At 38.9% G+C, this 19092-nt stretch overlaps 1 protein-coding gene across 7 annotated transcripts in view; it reads right to left on the reverse strand.

Annotated features, from left to right (window-relative positions):
* Positions 1–1625: 1625 nt before the first annotated feature.
* LOC129769145 (rho GTPase-activating protein 68F) overlaps positions 1626–19092 on the reverse strand; it is an 82493-nt gene continuing 65026 nt past the window's right edge. For all 7 annotated transcript variants that reach the window (XM_055771230.1, XM_055771229.1, XM_055771226.1 and 4 more), the window contains 4 exons: positions 17439–17601; positions 3596–3750; positions 3328–3530; positions 1626–3264 (listed from right to left, as the gene is read on the reverse strand). In XM_055771230.1, coding sequence (XP_055627205.1) covers positions 2750–3264; positions 3328–3530; positions 3596–3750; positions 17439–17601 — 1036 coding nt within the window. In that variant the 3' untranslated portion in view covers positions 1626–2749. The remainder of the gene's footprint in view (positions 3265–3327; positions 3531–3595; positions 3751–17438; positions 17602–19092) is intronic.

The raw sequence follows: 19092 nt of genomic DNA on the forward strand, positions 1-19092 counted from the left end.
ATTTTTTCATGCTTGTATGATCTTTAACGTTGTTCCCCAAATTTTCCGGTATGTTTCTGACGGTTTTTGCGAAATGTTCTTTTTCGACACCATTTCAATTCAAGCTACATAACCTCGCAGACCCTCTCATTCAGTCTTCAGTCTGATTGATCAGCTGCTTAGTTCAATTTCATAGGGCCCTATTCCAGAAAACGAGACGTGCAATTCGTCTCGTCTCGTCTCGTCTCGGCTTCAGTCACTGTCGAGACGAGCAAAATATCCCATTCCAGTACACGAGTTTCATTGAAATGTTTTATTTGGTAGACTGGCGAGACTTCAGTCAGTTTTTCTCGGTATGATGTCACATGATGTCACATGAGAAGACGCAGTGATGTCACATGAGAAGACATGTTTTTGTTTTGAGAAAAACAACAAACAATTTTAAAATTGATCAATCGATACTCTTTTCTCAGTGCCAAAATATTAAAAAAACATAACAAAAAGGAATAAGTTTCATATATCTTTTGGTTTCATTGATATTTTTCCTCGAGCATATGGTTTCATCACTCAGACGTTTTGTTATTATGGATTTATTGGGGGCAATGTTTGTTCACCTCCATTTGAAAATCTGTAAAATCAACAAGGTGAACAAACACATCAAACAAACTAGACGATTCGACTGATTCATTGACGAGCACGGCCAAACGGTCGTCGAGCCAGATGAGCTACTCGTCTGTTTTTAGTCGAGCTCGGATTCTGGAATATGAAAACAAACAAGACGAGCGCTCGTCTGCTCGTCTCGTTTTCTGGAATAGGGCTCGTAGTTCTACATCAAAAGAACGATAAGAAAGATCTTTTTGACGAACTAGTGTTTGTGAACCAGTGTTTGCCAATTGATCCATTCACTGAATAAATCGCTTTCGTTTGTTCAAATATGATCTTACAGAAATCATTTCCCCCATCGACATTCTTTTGTTGTTAGGTGCTACAAATCACGACACAATTCCTGTATTTCGTTCGAGTTGTTTTTGCATTTCATTCGATCTGTATCTCTTCGAACATTAAATGGGCAAAACGTTCGAAATAAGAAATGCGAAAATATAACTGAAAAGTAATAACTGTTTCGAACGAAATGAAAACCGGTCGGAATACAGAACAGGGCTGATAATGGTGGTATGTGCGTGAAAAAAAAAGTGCTATTCAATGATCACATTACCAGGGTTGCAACCCTTGCAACACTTTCATTGTGTCCTGGTGGACTTTTCGTGGGGCTTAAAACCAACGCAATACTTTAAATTGAAGATGACGTCGATTATTGATACAAAACTGCTTTGCATCCCAGTTAACACACGTCCTGTTAATAAGTCTAGTTGAAGGAAGTCCAGTTAGCGAATGACTTGCTGTATTATATGTTACCAGTGCTCGGTAAGCGGCGCAAAAATGGAACCGGCAAACATGATAAATGAACCGAATTTAAGTTCGCACCTCAGTTCTACATCAGATGATAGAAGAAAATAATTTTACAATTTTTTCAGCTAACTTGTCTATCTGTCTGATTCAAATTCAAAAACGAATCAATTACACAATTACAGTTACAAGTGTCCAATTTGAGGAATGTGATCTATCACTGCGTGCAGGTCATCTCATTGTTATTATGATCATTTTCACTAGACTTGTGTATTAGTCACTTCATCAGCAATAATCTCTGTACACATTATTTACCTTACGTTTTTGTAGCTAAACACTATTCTTATAGATTCTAACGAAACGTTCCTCAAACCCGAATCCATCATTCTAACTAGCATCCATATTACACTTTTACAGTAACAAACGTGAAACTTATCGCGTCGCGTCCCCAAAATTGCATCTCATTTGCTAATTGCATTACACACAAGGCCTACCATAACTTGACTTCGGGACAGTCCAGGAGAACGGGATGAAGAATGTAATGGTCGTCTAGAAACTAGTGATTAATTTTGTTCTTCTTAAGTGTACATGTTAGGCTGGTTCCGGAACAATATGTTGAACTTGATTATCGCTAAATTTTCTACCGGAGTGACTTATTTATTTTGTTGAAATTTAAGTAATTTATTTTTATCTCTCCGGTTGTGAAGAAGAATTGATATTGGTTGCAGACTGTTTGGTACTGTGTTTGATTTGAAACCAGCAAATTGTTTAGAGCAACTGCTGGCGATGTGTTTAAAATGTTTTTGGCACGCCAAAAATACTCCTTGATGGTGGCTAAACGACGGAATTGTCTGAGATTTTGTGTAACATACTTTTGTTCTACCTTCCGATCCAACATGACTGATTTCCCCTATCAATATTTACATCCGATCTTTGGTTTTTACTTCTTTTTTTCGGGCAACTCGAGCAATCTGTAGTTACTTGGGTTTGCTATTTATATAAATTAATCAGAAATGGATAATAACAATTTGTAATTGTAATGACTATTTTTTCATCGTGGTTTCAAACTACAGTTTCCTCTATTTAACTTCCTTGTTTTAAAATTCTCGCACTCGCGTATTCTCATGCAAACTCATCGGTTAAAAACATACTCCCCCCCCCCTTTATCACTAGCACGAAAGAATGTTTTGTTTTAGTTACGTAAGTAGTTCCCGTTCGAGGAGGTACACTTTTCTTAGCAGCTATCTTTCTAACCATAAAAAAACAACGTGTGCAGTTACTGCAAAAATCAAATGCACATCAACTTAAAAAGAATCTTTCGAAGGACACTAACAATCACCTAAAATACTTAGATCAACCGCTGTTAATCGTAGCCCCTATCCTTTTTGTTGATATCCACGAAATAAATATCGTCCTGATTTTGCAGCACATAATCGATGAACGCATTTATCGGCCCAATCTCGTCCAGCGACATCTGGGCCTGCTTGGGCCACACCAGATTGGGACCGAACACGATCGCCAGGTTGGAGGAGGTCATTTTGTTGAAATCTTTACGCTCCATAATCTTCCCCAGGAACTCCACGATGTACTTGAACAGTTCATAGTTTTCCTCGGGCAGCTTCTCGCGCAGAATCTGCTTCACGTTGCGCGATCGCTGCTCCTCGGTGGTCCACTCGGTAAACTGGATGATATCGTCGTACAGCTCGTACGTGAGCAACGGTTCCTCTAGCTCTCGGAGGAACGTTTTCAGCAGGGCCGCTACGACGTGGGTGTCCTCGTTCGAAAGGTTCACCTCCTCACCTCGGTTCACCCGTTCGCGAATCTCCTTTATCCGCGTGTAGTTACCCGATCGCCTGAATAGACCTTCGGTATCGATTACTGTGAATGCCGTTGATTGCAAGGTTAAAAGAATCATTGATTAATGGGAAAGTATGAACATACCGTCGGACAGGGACAAATGGTCGACACATTTGCGCACGATCGGCGGAATGCAGTTGAGGCAGGCGCTGTTTTCGATGATGAATCGCAGCGTGACACCGAACTGGTTCGTCTTCGGGATGTGCTCGGTCGAGTGGCTGCTCTTCAGACTAGATTTACTGCCCCGGAGTGTGTAGCGGGTAACATTGTTGATTTTTTCATCGAATCTAGGGAGGAATAATGTAACGGTTGAAGGGGTGTTTCATTGGAAGTTTATATTTAGAACCCTTACTCTCTAACAGTGTCCGGCACTTTGAGCGTGTTTAAACCTAATGACTGTTTCAATTCGTCCAGGCTGGAGGTGTAGATGAGTTTGCTCTTAAACTTCTCACTGATGACCGGTTTGAAGAAGAACCACACCATCTTAATGAAGGTGGTTGGATGCACCTAGAATATAGAAATATAGATGTCAGGTTAGTTTTTGAAGATATTCACTAATTCAAGTTGGTATTTCTATTCGAACAATGATATATGACAATTGGCAACTATAAGTAAATTTGTTCTAATCACCATGAGTAAAGATTAATTTTTCACCTTTATGGAGCGCATTATTCATTATATATTGAGAGCATCGTGTGAGGAATTCTACACGATCGAATCTATATCATGGGAATCGAATACGGGTGTGTAGTAAGGTGTACTTTATCACTTCTATACTTTCTCATCATAACTGATCAGATTTTCTTTAACATAATCGGTAGAGATCATTGTCCAAAGAGGGATCTTATTCTGAGCCACAAAGCTGGAATATGCCGGTATCAAAACAGATTTGAAACGAAGAAAAGATGAACAAAAAGGAACCAGATTGCGCGTATGATATTACGGTTCACGCATACGGGAAGATAGTGAAGGTCAACACTAAGAGCGATCAAGAAGAATGATGCAGCAATCATGAATTGCAATCATGAACAGAATATCTTTTAAGCCAGGGGTTCTAAAACTATTTTGGGCAAGAGACTTTCCAGAATGAAGTCATACCTCAGACCCCCATAGCCTAATTTTTTTTGAGAGTCATATATGGTTTTTTTCTTACCGAATAATTATCAATTTAAAAACACTGCAGTTAGTTAAATGAGTGAACTTGACATTATTTTCTCATAGAGGCGATCTGTTGTAGTGGTAACATCCGTACCTCTCACACAAAGTGTCACGAGTTCAATTCTTACTCCGACATTTTTCCAAAAAATGGAAGTAATGTGACAAAACAGCCAAAAGTGTTGAAAGCGCAGGGTTTACCACATATACAGAATAGTCTGTATTCTACAGTTTTTTCGCAAAGATACATAATTTACAGTTTTTTTTAAATTCAATTTAAAATATTAAATTTATTACAGTGCATACATAGATACAGTAGAACCCCGATTATCCGCGGTGCAGATTAACCGCGAAGGCGAGTTCCATAACAAATCTACAGAGCTTCCCGAATGTTGTCAGTGAGAATAATGCACTTGCTCATATTACCACAAGTGTTCACGACCTTACAGATGGACAGTTTAATATTTAATGATTGATATGAAAACATAGTTTTATGGTGAAATATCTCTATTCCGTGTTTGCACCTCATTTTTAGCCCATTATCGCGTAATCCGCGATTTTCGTTATTCGCGAAGACCTTGCCAGACTATTTCGCGGATAATCGGGGTTTTACTGTACCTTGATTTATAAAAATGTTGATCGCAACTAGATGATTTTCGTTGGAGGCAGTTGTTAAGCAAAATCTTGAGCGATTGAAGAGCTTAAACTATTCTTTTCGTTCAAAATAAAGTATGACCATAAACAATCCATATTGACTCATTGAAACGTTCCTATGACTAAACCGATTATGCTATTCCTAAATATTGTTCTACCGCTCATCAATAACGTCGATTGCACTTTTCAATCAGAAAGTTCTGAATTTTGCGAGCTTTATAATAAGACAAGAATGTTATCGTTGATCATGTTGGGTAACTTACGTTTGGAGAGCCACGTGCAACGATTCGATGATGCTGACCTTGATGTGAAAGATTCCGGAGACTTTCTGAAGAAGCCTGAGGATTTTCAGGTTGGTATCGATGCAGAAATAGCTGAAAAAGGGTTGGATGCAGCTAGGAAGTTGACCTTCAATCCGATTTGTCGTGACTTCTATATTGAACTCGTGAAACAGATTTCAAAGCGATTTGATTTCAGTGATCCGGTTATCAAAAATGCGCCATTGATAAACCTTCAAAATTTCGTCTATCTACCAAACTTTAATGATTTGATGCGCCAATTTCCTCAATTCGTTGAAGCAGGTAAAAAACAGGGCTTGGATAACGAAAGCAGGCTACTCAAGACGAAAATTATAGAACAGAAATTGAATGACTCAGATATAATTTAGTCCCAGCTGTTGGATGTCATGATGAGAATTTTTTGTATCTATGGCCGTTTGAAAGACATTTTTTGATAACATTCATCAGCGTGTGTCGAGCGAATAGTTTCGCTTTACAATGCCAACGAAACAATGTCCGGGAATTCCCACAATTATAGACTCTATTTTGAAGGCGAAGAACTGTGTATCGGCTCGAGGAGGAGCGTCATGGATGAAATTGGCGGGGAATTTGAAGGCAGAGTACCACAAAACTATGCATAAATATCATGGCGCAATTCAGAAGATTATGAGAAAACCGTTTAGTGATTTTATTTGTTGTATTGATACGACTTCCACAACCCATAAATAAGAAAAATGAATTCAAAATGAAAATAAACCTTTATTTTGCCTTTTTCGACAAGGTATCATGACGGAAAAACGAGAAGATATTTTCAGCAATGTCCCACAACGCAGGATACTGTGTTTCAATATTGCGTTGTAACCAGAACTTATGACAACCTTGGTTGTACTTCAGCTTGAGCTCCTCATCTGTGCTGATGATAATCTACTTTTCTTGCATTATCGCCAACTCCATTGAGGAGTTTGGAAGATCCTAAAACATCTTAGTAAAATTATTGTGTAATGCGTCCAAGTGAGTAACATATGATAATACAGGGTTTTCCATTTCGGGCTTCCGAAAGTATACAGCCCTGCGCTGACAACCGTTTGACATAGCTGTCAACCAAAGCGTCATATCGTTAGTTGAATGTCTGCCAGTTTACAATATGGATCGCACAACGTGTTAATTTAGATAAATTATGCTATAAAAATGATGAAAAACTGGCAAATGTTTCTCGAGCATTACGGACGGATTTTGGTCGTCATGGACGGCTTACAGAGCACACAATCGCTAATGTAGTGCGTAAATTCGAACAAACTGGATCCGTAGCGGATATTGTGAAACCTGTGCATCATCGTAATGTGCGTTCGGCCGAAAATATTGCTGATGTTGCCAGTGTGGAGGATGACCCATATGTTTTGATTCCACGGCGTGCTCAGCAATTGGGCTTGTCAAACACATCATTGTGGCGAATTTTGCATTTGGACTTGCACCTACATCCATATAAAGTCCAACTGGTACAAAAATTAGAGCGTGGTGACCATGGAATGCGTCGGGCATACGTCGATTGATTGGAGGCGATCTGGCGTAGTGGTAACATCCATACCTCTCACGCAGAGATCACGAGTACAATTCTCACTCCCGACATTCTTCCAAAAATGGAACTAAAAGTGACGAACCAGCCGAAATGTGTTGAAAGTCACTATAATAGAGAGAGAAAAAAAAATACGTCGATTGGGTGAACGAACAACAGCAGCAAAATACTGAATTTTCGCATCAAATTTTCTTCAGCGATTTTCGAGCTCGGTGGCTATGTGAACACCCAAAATTTCCGTATATGGGGCTCAGAAAATCCACACGTGATTATTGAGAGCCCATTGCATCCGCCAAAAGTCACTGTTTGGTGCGCATTATGGTCTGGTGGAGTCATCGGGCCGTTTTTCTTTGAAAATGAGGACGGCGAGACGGTAACTGTGAATGGTGAGCGTTATGGCCGCATGTTAATTGATTTTTTTTGCCACAAATTGAAGATATGGATACGGATGATATGTGGTTTCAGCAGGACGGCGCCACGTGCCACACAACACGACCGAACATGGCCATATTGCGAACGAAATTTGAGGGACGCATAATTTCGCGTTTTGGTGATGCCAATTAGCCGTCCAGATCATGCGATTTAAACCCGCTAGATCATGCGATTTGAACCCGCTAGTTTCATCGAAATTCGAATTCTAAGTGTGGTTTATTTCAATTTACTTTCGGAATTTAAAGTTGGAAAACTTGTAGCTTTTGTGATAATTTTGAAAAATGCAGAAACTGTGAATATTCCTATTGCGGAGACTTTGTTTTGAAATTTTCGTAAGGAAGGCTTTTCTTGATATTGTTTCAATCAAGTTGTAGTCGTGACTATGCAGCTGAAACACAAATTCAAAAAAACTGAAAATCTTGCTAAGCAAGAATCTCTTGGTAGTCAGCGAACTCCTGCGTGTAGAAGTAACTGAGTAAACATTTCGTCAATTCACTCATGCAGCTGAGCAAATAATAAAAAGTGTTCAAAGAATTGCTTCGAAGGTTATTGATAGCACTTATAACATATAGTAAAGACTGATGCAATCTAGGACTCAGATTTTTTGCTCCTGCTGTCTGTGAATCACGCCGTGAATGACCAGTACCTCACGCAGTTGTAACTTTGAGTGAACTGTAAAACCACGATGGCGACCAACCATAGATCACCATGGAATAGCTTTGTCGGCAAAAAAAACGCTCATCGTCTTTTGAGTTTTTGAAATGTACAGTAATAATTCTTTCTACTAAAATATTACTCATTTTTATAACGAGGTGCACCCGTGGCCGAGTGGTTAGCGTCATAACTAACATGCCGGGTGTTCGGGTTCGATTCCCGTTCTGGTCGGGGGAATTTTTCGTCAAAGAAATTTCCTCCGACTTGCACTGTGATCACGCGTATTCTAGAGCTTGCCACTCAGAATGCATTCAAGGCGTGTTATTTGGCATAGAAATCTTAACTAAGTACTAATTAAAATGACGCAAGTAATACTACGTTAAGACGGCGAAGTTCCTCTAGGAACGTTAGTGCCATTGAAGAAGAAGAAGATAACGAGGTGGTTCACGTAACATACCTTATGCAGCATTTTAAATATTTCAAATAAGAACTTATGTTATTTTGAAGGGGTCGATTTTAAGACCTCGTCGACCCCCAAAATCAATTTTCCTTTGTGTCAATCCCTGGGAAACCGAAATCGACCCCAAGGGGTCGATATCGACCACTCTGAGAAACCCTGTTCTGAACGGTTATCTCCGTCATATAAATTTCGTTCTGAGAGTCCGGGTTTTGAGGGTGTAAAAATCCATTAACGATATGATCATCTAGTTCTCGCAATATTCTAGTCTAGAAATTTGAAAAAAAAAATCAAAAATTTTTTCCTTCATGTTTCTGTAGTTTAGGCATTCAAGAATATACCCTAGAAAGGACTTATCGAAAATACTATTATTTACCGAGTTATATCCATTTTGGTGATGCGGTATCTCATCTAGTACGGCCATAACAATTAACTTCGAACGCGTTTTTTCGAACTGGTGTACACGATATCTAGAGTTCTACGGAACCGATTTATGCCGAATTTACATGAATACAATCTGTGTGCATTTCTCTATCGCGTGAACCAATTTAAAATCGCAGTTTTTTAATCTAACTTTTTTTTAAAAATTGGGAAACGAAAAAAAAACACGTTAAATACAGCTTTTTTTTTTAAACAATCGCCATTTTCTCAAAAAACATGTTTTTGATTCGTCCGAAGTTCATGCGATAGCGGCATGTTCACTGATTCAGTGTCTGTCCGATATTTTTGTTTCAGATAACCAGAAGAGCAGGAATCGTGTACGCCATGGCACAACTTTTTTTTAAAGCCTTCTCAACATATCAGCCCGTAACTATTTTAATTACGAATATTTTTTCTCCGTTTAATTTTTGTTTTATTGTTAATAGATAGACAAACAAAGAATGATATAATGGATAGTAAAAATATCCTTTGTTTTATTTATTTCGGAGCCCAAAAAAACCTCCGAAATTCGTGCCTCTTCACTAGAATACCCCGTAACATAACATCGAAAAGAACCAATAAATGTTGCTGCCCTGCCCCATCCTTGGAATAATAAAGCTGAATCACCTTCAATTAATTAAGATTTTCTCCTATTATGTACATTGATTCCATTCACTGCCACTTTCATAGGCGATGTGTGAAATTATCGAAACTGCTCTAGAAGCAATTGTGGAAATAATGGAAATAACACACACAGTGCGTATGCGGTTCGTATTTCCTGATTCTGTGTGTATTTCATGCTTCGAGGCGTTTGAAGGTTATTCTTTCGGTAACACCACCTTCACAGATAATTGTTTTACTCACTTTCATGCAATGAATAGTTCCTCGCGGATAAAATTTCCGCAATTCAATTAAAAATCTAAATGATACATGGATACCATTTTTTTCCACTGATGGCTTTCGTAAACATCATGTGTTACCAACTATGTCCCATGAAATTCTCAATACCGTTTTACAGTCAAAAGGCAGACATTTAAATAAGCTACTTTTATTCGTTTAACCCTTTATAAGGCCGTGGAAACTAGGCAAGGAATCTACTTCAACTTCAGAGAACATAATCCTTACATGAAAAAGAACACATATTTACCTAAATTAACTGTTGCAACAGCTGGAAAAATTGGTGGCAATATAGTTGTCACTGCTCACTTTATTGTGCCTATGGTTATGCAAAAATTGAAACAATATTTCTAGTGCAGTAATTTTTTTTTGTGACGTAGAACTACGTCATTCATTAAGGGTGCCAAATCAGAAAACAGGTCACGTTTTTATGAAATAAAGTTAACGTTAATAACTATTTTTGCCGCGAACAGATTTTGGCGATTTACATACCAAACAAATCGGAAGTTCCCTAAGATTTGTTTGATATGCTATACATTACAATCCCATAGTCTGTATATGGTTTAAATTGATGAAAATTGAAAGCATTTTCATTTCGTCATACATTTGTTCTGTCCATTTGTGTGCTTTCCCGAACAGAGCTGTCAATAACGAGCAACGAAGGGGAAATCGTAAGATGTAAAGTCTCCGTGAACAAAGGAAAAGAAGAAGAACGAAGGAAAATATTTGCCTAGAGTATAAACAGTGAATTTCGCTGAGGCAAACTTTCATTCTTCGTGAGGAAATCGACTGAACACCACCGTTGCCGGGCGAGTAAAGTTTTCCAAGGGCCTTTTTGAAGGTTAGAGACGAATGCACTGAAGAAGTTTAAAGTCTCAAGCAAGAAGGGAAGGCAAACTTTCAATATCGTTCTGTATTGAAAGCAACGAATATCGTTTGTTCTTCCTTGTTTTGCGTCATCACATGTCTTCGTTTCGGATTGAGCTGTGGACGCGACCAAATTACTCACCCGCTGATGTCTCTGGTATTGCAATCATTGCATCAAACTGACATTAAGGTTCTGAGCTACACAATTGTGTGGGGAATCATTAAGCTAGGCTATCGTCAGCTCAACAAAAAAATGTTTTGGAATTTTTTCATTGATTGGGTTTCGCATGACGATATGAAAGCTCTCTCCACAAAGGATGACAGCTAAGCTAATCTAGACTGACAACATTAACAGAAAGGACTTCTGTTGAGAAGTGCTACTCTTTTCGAGGTTGTTGAGATTGACAGATAGATTTTATTTTGTTTATTTTGTCACCAAGATAGTAAATGTCGTAGTAAAATTTTGTATTTGATTTGGTTTCGCTTGCCAGTAGTAAAACTTTCTCCACTAAGGATGACTATCTCGAGCATGTATTGTTCTTCGAGCACAAGAATGAATCATCAAACAATTATCGTCAAATGATTCTACAATAAAAAACATTACAGGGCGACCAAACTGGTAGTTTACGGCAACAATGCGGTCGTGTCTTGAACACATCCGCCTATAATTTTTTTTATACCTGGTATAGTCATAAATACTGGTACATGAGTAAACGTATTTTACACGCAAACAGTAATAGACTATCTAATCCTTCTCTTCGAGTATTTGACAGTTGTTACTTTTAAGCGGCCCATAGACGTTCAATATTATGGCGCAATATTTTGGTTTGTGCAATTCAAAATTTGAATTTTTCAGCAAATACACCATTTATTTTATTCAAAAAAAAAAAGCATGGTTTTTGTACAGTAGATCTTAAACAGGGTAGAAAACTTTGACTTGTTGCATTTTCAACGAATTTAAATAGAATTTTCTGCCGACGCTCCAAAATCACGGTTTTTTTTAACACAAAAATCACTCCCAAATTAATAACGTACATTATTAGCAGTCCTAAAAAAATTGTGGATTACCGGATACCTTTAGAATTCTTTCGTTAAGCAAAATAAGGAAATAATATTCCAAGTGCGGCGAAGAAGTTGCCACAGCCTTCTTCTTTTTCTTCTTCATAAATAGCACTAACGTTCCTAGAGGAACTTCGCCGTCTTAACGTAGTTTTACTTGCGTCATTTTTATTAGTACATAGTTGAGATTTCTATGCCAAATAACACGCCCTGAATGCATTCTGAGTGGCAAGCTCTAGAATAAGCGTGATCACAGTGCAAGTCGGAGATAAAAAAATTTGACGAAAAATTCTCCCGACCAGAACGGGAATCGAACCCGAACCCCCCGCCATGTTAGGTGTGACGCTAACCACTCGGCCACGGGAACACGGCCACGGCCTTACAAAGGGTTAAACCTTGTGAATAATGAATCTCTGCCTACTTCCATTTAAACTACGATCCACATTTTACACAATATTCCATGCAAGTTAAATAATGTTTTCCATATATGATTGCCTGATTAGAGAAATGTTAAGCAATTTGTCATTCAAGTCGAACGGATTGAAACGGATCCTCAAAAAATATGTTCGAAATTCAAACATGTTCTAGAACAGTACGGCTGAAAAATTTATAAGGCAACAGAGTAAAACTGTTTTTTTTTTTGCAAAATTCAATTTTATTATTCAACATAATTGCCTTCGAGGGCGATACAGCGATTATAGCGATCTTGCAACTTGATACCCTTTTTATAGTGCTCTTTCGGGTTTTCCTCAAAATAGGCCTCAGTTTCGGTAATCACTTCAAAATCGGTCTTGAATTTCTTGCCAGCGAGCATTCTTTTCAGGTCTGCGAATAGAGAAACCGTTGCTGGGGGCCAGATCTAGAGAATACAGTGAATGTGGAAGCAATTCGAAGCCCAATTCATGCAATTTTGCCATCGTTTTCATTGATTTGTGATTTTTCCATTTTTTCACAATAACAAAAGTTGCTTCACTCTCAATGCCGTAACTTACGAACCAATCGATCGATTGCTGTCAGATTTTGACACGTATCCATTGAAAGATGGTGCTTTGTGATAGTCAAGTAGATTTATGCAAGAGGCGCCATCTAGACGTCAGCCTTATGAACTTTTCAGCCGAACTTTTATGTACGGACAACATTTTCAACATTATTGATGGTCACCACGATAAAGGACGATGTCGATGAAGTATGAAAATAAAAGTTATACGCTCGATCCAACAACAACAATGTGTTGCTAGAACGTTTCGTAATTTTTTTAGTCAAATTAAAATAACTTCATCTTGAAGCGTCAGAATGAAGAAATTATTGAATGCGTAAATTGAAACTCGTTAACCTAGCTTGTAACTTTCAATATGAATAACTTGGATCTTAACATATCGAACCTGATCATTCCCCTTCAAATAACACTCATTAATTTAGGATCAAACATGTCGTTCAACCGAAAATGATTGAAAGAACCTCCAAAAATGATTGATTGGCTGGCGGCCAATTAACTAAAGAATCTGCAGATTGAGGATGCGAGGCCACTTCTTCAACACCAACGTTCTCAGCCCCCAACCTGGTTAACACCGATGACGATGGAGGAGAATTGCTAGAACGTAGCTAGAACGCTATCAGTAATTTGACAACGACCTGGGCCGGCCAAGAGGAGAAGTTCAGACCGGTATTTGGAAAGTTACCAGGGTTAGACGAACTGGATGCTGCTCCCCTCCATGAATGAAGTACCCTGAAACCAGCAATTAGCAGCGTGCAGACAGGAGACCGAGACGACGTTGGGTGAAGTTAACACATTGTCAACCGCTCACGAGTTTCTCGTGTTTTGCGTTCCGTATGTTACGGATGGATCACGAAATAAGCTGTGATTTCTACACTTGAAGGTTGAATCCTTGGTTTGTCAAGAATCTAACAAGGCCTACCAATGGTTCGCCTTCGTCTCATCACATTGAAGGAAACGATCTCATTCGTGGAATCCGAACAAAAGAAGCGTTCAAGTTTGCCTCAAAACGTGCGGTCCTTAATGTGTTAAGGGAGCCATGAATCAGCTAAAGATGTATGCACCGGCTGACAGTCAGAATCTGGGACTAAGAACAGCTACCGGAGGAGTGAAGGACAGGGTCCATAAAAAAGGCGACAAGTTGGATACTGGAAACTTCCGTATAATCACCATCCTGAATGGTGCGTTCAAAATTCTGTCTCAGATCCTCTTTCGCCGTCTATCGCCAATAGATAACAAATCGGTGGAAAGTTATTAGACCAGATTCATGTTCAGTTGCTCGACGACGAACCATATTTTCACGCTGCTGCAGATCCTTCAAAAGTGCCGCGAGTATCAGGACATCGATAAGGCAATGGACTCTCCTGTTTACTGTTCGATGAGGCGCTAGAAGGTGTTATGCAGGTGCCCCACTCCTGGCTGAGTGGTCAGTGTCACACATTATCATGCCGGGGATTCGGGTTCAATTCCCGATCTGGCCGGTTTTTCGTCAAAGAAATTTCTTCCGACTTGCACTGTTGTATTCGCGTATTCTAGAGCGTGTTTTTCGGCATGGAAATCTCAACTAAGTACTACTAATAAAAATGACGGAACTAATACCTACGTTGAGATATTTTTAATATCTTTCAAGAATGGCTACATTTAGAAAGAGATTGATAAAGAGATTTTTTGTTTTAACACTTTGACGGCCATGGTGTTTTGGCTAAAAAGTTCGTATAAACCTGGAGGGTACAATGGTTTATTCTTATACTAGATGGTGCCAGGAACCTATCTCGCATAAAATTTCATCTCCATCTGCCATATTAGGGTAAAAACTATCCGTGTGTAGTACTGCACACTCGGCCCCAACTCAAAGTAAACGAGTAAACTATCGATAAAAATCATTATAGAACAATTTATTTTTTCGAAATTACATTTTTTTATAACATTGTTTCAAATTCGTAAAATGTCTTCTATTAAAACAATCCAGACATAAAAAATTTTCGGAGCATTTCGGGCAGTGATAAATTGTGATTGGTAGAATAATACAAAACAGTGATGCAAAACTATGGAATTGAATTGTATTGAGGCCAGTAGAAAACGAATAACACATTAGTTTTAACGTAAATCGTAGGTACGGCCCAAACGTTTGAAACTTTGGAAGATTTCGCGTGTGCAGTGCTGCACTCATGGCCATCAAAGTGTTAATAACACCTTCAAAACCACTAAATTTAGAGTTTATCACTTTCAAAATATTCTTTAAATCCATGTATTTAGATGTTTCACAACTACATCCTGTACCAAATTTTCTCATCTTTCTTACAGAAGTAACAGAATCGTCTTACGTAGCGTACTTTTTTAAGTAGAGCCAGTTTGAGACAAACAAACCCCGAAACAAAAAAAAGGCCAATAACTCTGTCATTGTTGAAATTTGACCGAATGCGTAAAAGGATCTTTTTCATCAAATATGGTCGTCTATCACCTCCTGCAATATACTGGAGTTTTTGGTCTTCTTTGAATTCTTCTTTTACATAAAAAAAAAATTTGACCCGATTATATACAGTGAAAATAAATCGGAGACTGTATATAATCGAGTTCGTCCAGTATTATCTTTCATTCAAAACATTAACCAATCAAATCTGATCTGAATACCTCATGTAAAATAAACGAAGTTTGAAATTGTATGAGAAAACATTTGACACGATGTATTTATATTGACAAAGATTATGTGTTAAAAAAACGAGAAAAATCGGAATTATTGTTATTCTCTGTCAAGCCAAAAACTTTACCCTAGTTACCCTAGTGAGCAAACTGAAATTGTTCGGTTGAAGTTGTTTTTTATTTGATATTAAACTTCAAAATAATGTTGTTACGCTGTTTTTTTTGCAATCTGATTAATAAACGTTTTTTAAAAAAAAAAGAATAGAACATCTGCGGATTCGCTTTTTTAGTTATTTCATATGAAGAAAAAAGCGGTCGAAGTACATCGTTTGCTTGTGGAAGTTTATGATGACCATGCTCCAGTAGTGGAAACACGTAAGAGATGGTTTCGACAATTCAAAAGTTTTTTTTTTTCAATTTCGTCCGAGAGACGATGCTCTGTGTGTGGTGGTACCAGAAGGGTACCATTGGTGTACTATTAGCCACTAAAACCAGTTGAAATGGAGAATACAGTTTGCTACCGACATCAAATGATACAATTGAACTTTGCATAGTTGGAATAATACCGCTAAAGCCGTGAAGGGCACGATAAAAACCCTAAACTGGAAAACCTTATTACACCCGCTGTATTCGCCAGACCGTGCTCCATCAAATTATCAGAATTATCAAATATTTTGAGGTTCTCCTGGAAAGTATGAGCTCTTCATCGAAAAAAACCGGACAATTATATATTTGTAAGTTTGCATTTTTTTTTTTCACAGCTTGACAATGTTATCACTGGAAGTTTGTCCACAGTTCCTGATTCCTCATGCAATCCAGCCCGAAAATTTTCACTCATGCTGATAATGATTAGCATGTAAAAATATTAAGGATCGAACTCGAATCTGATTAACACGTTAAGCCCCGAATTTTTCTTGCTGCGCTTTCCATTCAGCGCGCATCAAGAGCGTTTGCACAATATCAGTGTGCAATACATACACACACTCTTTACAGATACACGGGCCAAAGGTTGTACCGCTCATGACAGCTCTACACGAGCTGACCATTCTATCCTGGTTTTCTCGAGTCGAGAAGACGCACCACGCTAGATACAGACTAGGGGGGCGTTGCTGATTACTGGTCAGCTGCAGCCCAATAGGAAGTATCCCGTGTCGGGCACACGTACAGAGCATTGGAGACAGCAACATCCCAATTACGAGAACACTTGTAATACTAGTCTCGAGCCAACCGCGAGTAATCGTTTACATATTATATTACTAACATAGATAATAAGAAAAATCGTCAAAATATTGATCTCCCGGCCCCGTCAGGCTAACGGCATGTGAGCCTTGATAAAAATATATATTTTGGAAAAAAATATCAGTGTCGGTCCCAGCCTCAAAAGATACTGATCGAATAAATAGAAAATAGTCAGAGGTTCGACTAGAAAGTAGTCACAATTTGTAAAACATTCGAAAACAAACCGTATATATTTCTATTTTGTTATTTTGTAACTGTCACTCCCAGTCAGTCAGCGATTTCCTACCAAAAAGGTCAACGTTGGCCCCTAGGGGACCGATGTGGGGCTTATTCTCTACTGTTTCTCGGAAGAACCGTGTCAGTGATCATAGGATTCGTCGCATTTGCTTGTTTGTGGAATGTTGCTGTTGATGATTCACAAGAATGTCGGAATTCATTTGTCACACAGTAGAATACCATTACGCATTATTAATTTTGAAAATGCAATTGGGTTCGGTGCCCGAGCTGACATGAATCATTTCTGTTACTAAATGAATCTGTCTTTTGTTTTCCTTTTATGAAAATGCATTTTCTGATCTGCTTCATTTCCCAATTTTATTGCACTCCTACTGCTGTTTTTAATTTATCCACATGCTCAATGTTTTCATCCCAAACCGATTAATATTTCGGTTCGTCCGGAAGTCTCGTGTCAATAAATGCGCGACAAACGATGCTATGGAATTTGAAGTTGGACATCGAAACGTGCTTCGTGTAGGTCCACATGTCAAAAAACACTTTTCAACTAGCTTTCAGTGTTTTCAATATTGATCAATTAACGATTTCCTCATTCGGTTGATATGTCTCTAACCGTCAAACACGTTTGGCTCAATCACTTACCACGTATAACTGCTTCAGGTTCTTCTTGAAGCTGCGATCCAGTTCCTTGTAGGAGTTCCACAGAAATTGCAGAGACGGTTTGCTGTTATCCTTCATGCCCTGGTGAAAGTACGCAATGATGTAATCGTTCTGGACAAATTCTTCCATTGATTTGATGATAAAACTGTTGGTCACGAGATAGAGAAAAAAAAAAGAAAAATATTGTAAACACTTGAACACAACACATCATCGGCTGAAGCACTTCTTGCGCACCTTGTTTTAAAAATTATTCCATAAAACTACACTAATAATGTCTCCTCCTATCACTAAAAGCAATCAGGTACTCGTGAATCACTGTTTATATTTGGGTCCAATAAACCTTTTCGCCACTTTTCCTACTTCCACTTTTTGATGCGGGACTAGACTACTATTTGCCTATGTGATCTTGCCGGTCTTGCTTCAGTTTTGATTCTGCCGAGATTTGTGATCTCGGTGGGAGAGTATAAAGCAAGACACAGTGCGGAACTGCAGCGCAGAGAATGAAAAGTGAAGCCAAAAAGAAAATTCAAACTCACACAATAACGCACACACACACCAACACCCACACACAGTTGTACGAACCGACCAACAGAAAGGTGAAAAAGAGGGAAAACCTGCTGCATACAGCCAGAAAAAAACGGATATAAAGACAGTTAACAGCAAGAGTAATCATACAAACGTGTTATCTCACAACTTGGCGCTTCGATCAGTTGACTTAGGGATGGTCACACTGTTGAAGCGATGAAAATAGTTCGACGCTAAAGATAAACAAAACATTTGTGAGCTGTGGAATTTGATCCCATCGACTTATCGGGCTTACTATTGATACATTGAGTTCGTAATAAGGAAATGAACATCCCCCTGCTACTCTGTATCCCACACAGCATCCGTGCCCCAGCCGCGAAGGGTGCTTAAATCACAACCCAAACGTGATCGGTGGAAAGTGCGTGGGAAAACATCAACCGATCTCACATTGGTTCTGCGCGCCGGGGATCACCCCGAGAGACAATCAGGCAACGCGTTTATTTTAATTCGATTGCGCAAGCGATATTTCTTTCGGCGAAAGAGGGTAGGGTAGAAATTGCTTTCTCTCTGTTGACAGACCTAATCGTGTGCTACTGGCTCACAGCGAGTACGCGCGCAGTTTATCTACTTTTTCCCGCGAAGTTTGTTTTTCCTGTGAAATGCGTTGGGAGGGGGGCGTGAACTGTGCTTTGGCTTCAGAGGAAAATCGCACTCTTTTGGCACTCTCGCTTACGCCACGACGATTCGCCGCTTGCTAATGATTTCGTAGAAACGTAGTGCGACTGCTGACTGTGCCAGTGTTGTATTGGGGTCAAGATTCTATAGAACCAACTGTTGTCTAAGACGGTTCTGCTCACACGGGTATTCCCTATGTTTACACACGAAAGGCAATAGATCTGCGAACTGAGATGACCGATTATTTGTTCAACAGTAAATCGTGCAAACGTCCACCGCGCTTTATGGGTCGTATGGCTTCATTGATCCTTTCGCCGAAAATCGAGTTTTCTATCGAACAGTATAAATTTTCGTGCACACCAGAAAAATTAAATCACCAATGAAATTGATCGAAGAAAAACGTAGGAAGGCGGAAACACACAATAAAGCAGTAGTA

The sequence above is a fragment of the Toxorhynchites rutilus genome, chromosome 2 (assembly GCF_029784135.1).
Source record: "Toxorhynchites rutilus septentrionalis strain SRP chromosome 2, ASM2978413v1, whole genome shotgun sequence".
Taxonomy (NCBI): domain Eukaryota; kingdom Metazoa; phylum Arthropoda; class Insecta; order Diptera; family Culicidae; genus Toxorhynchites; species Toxorhynchites rutilus.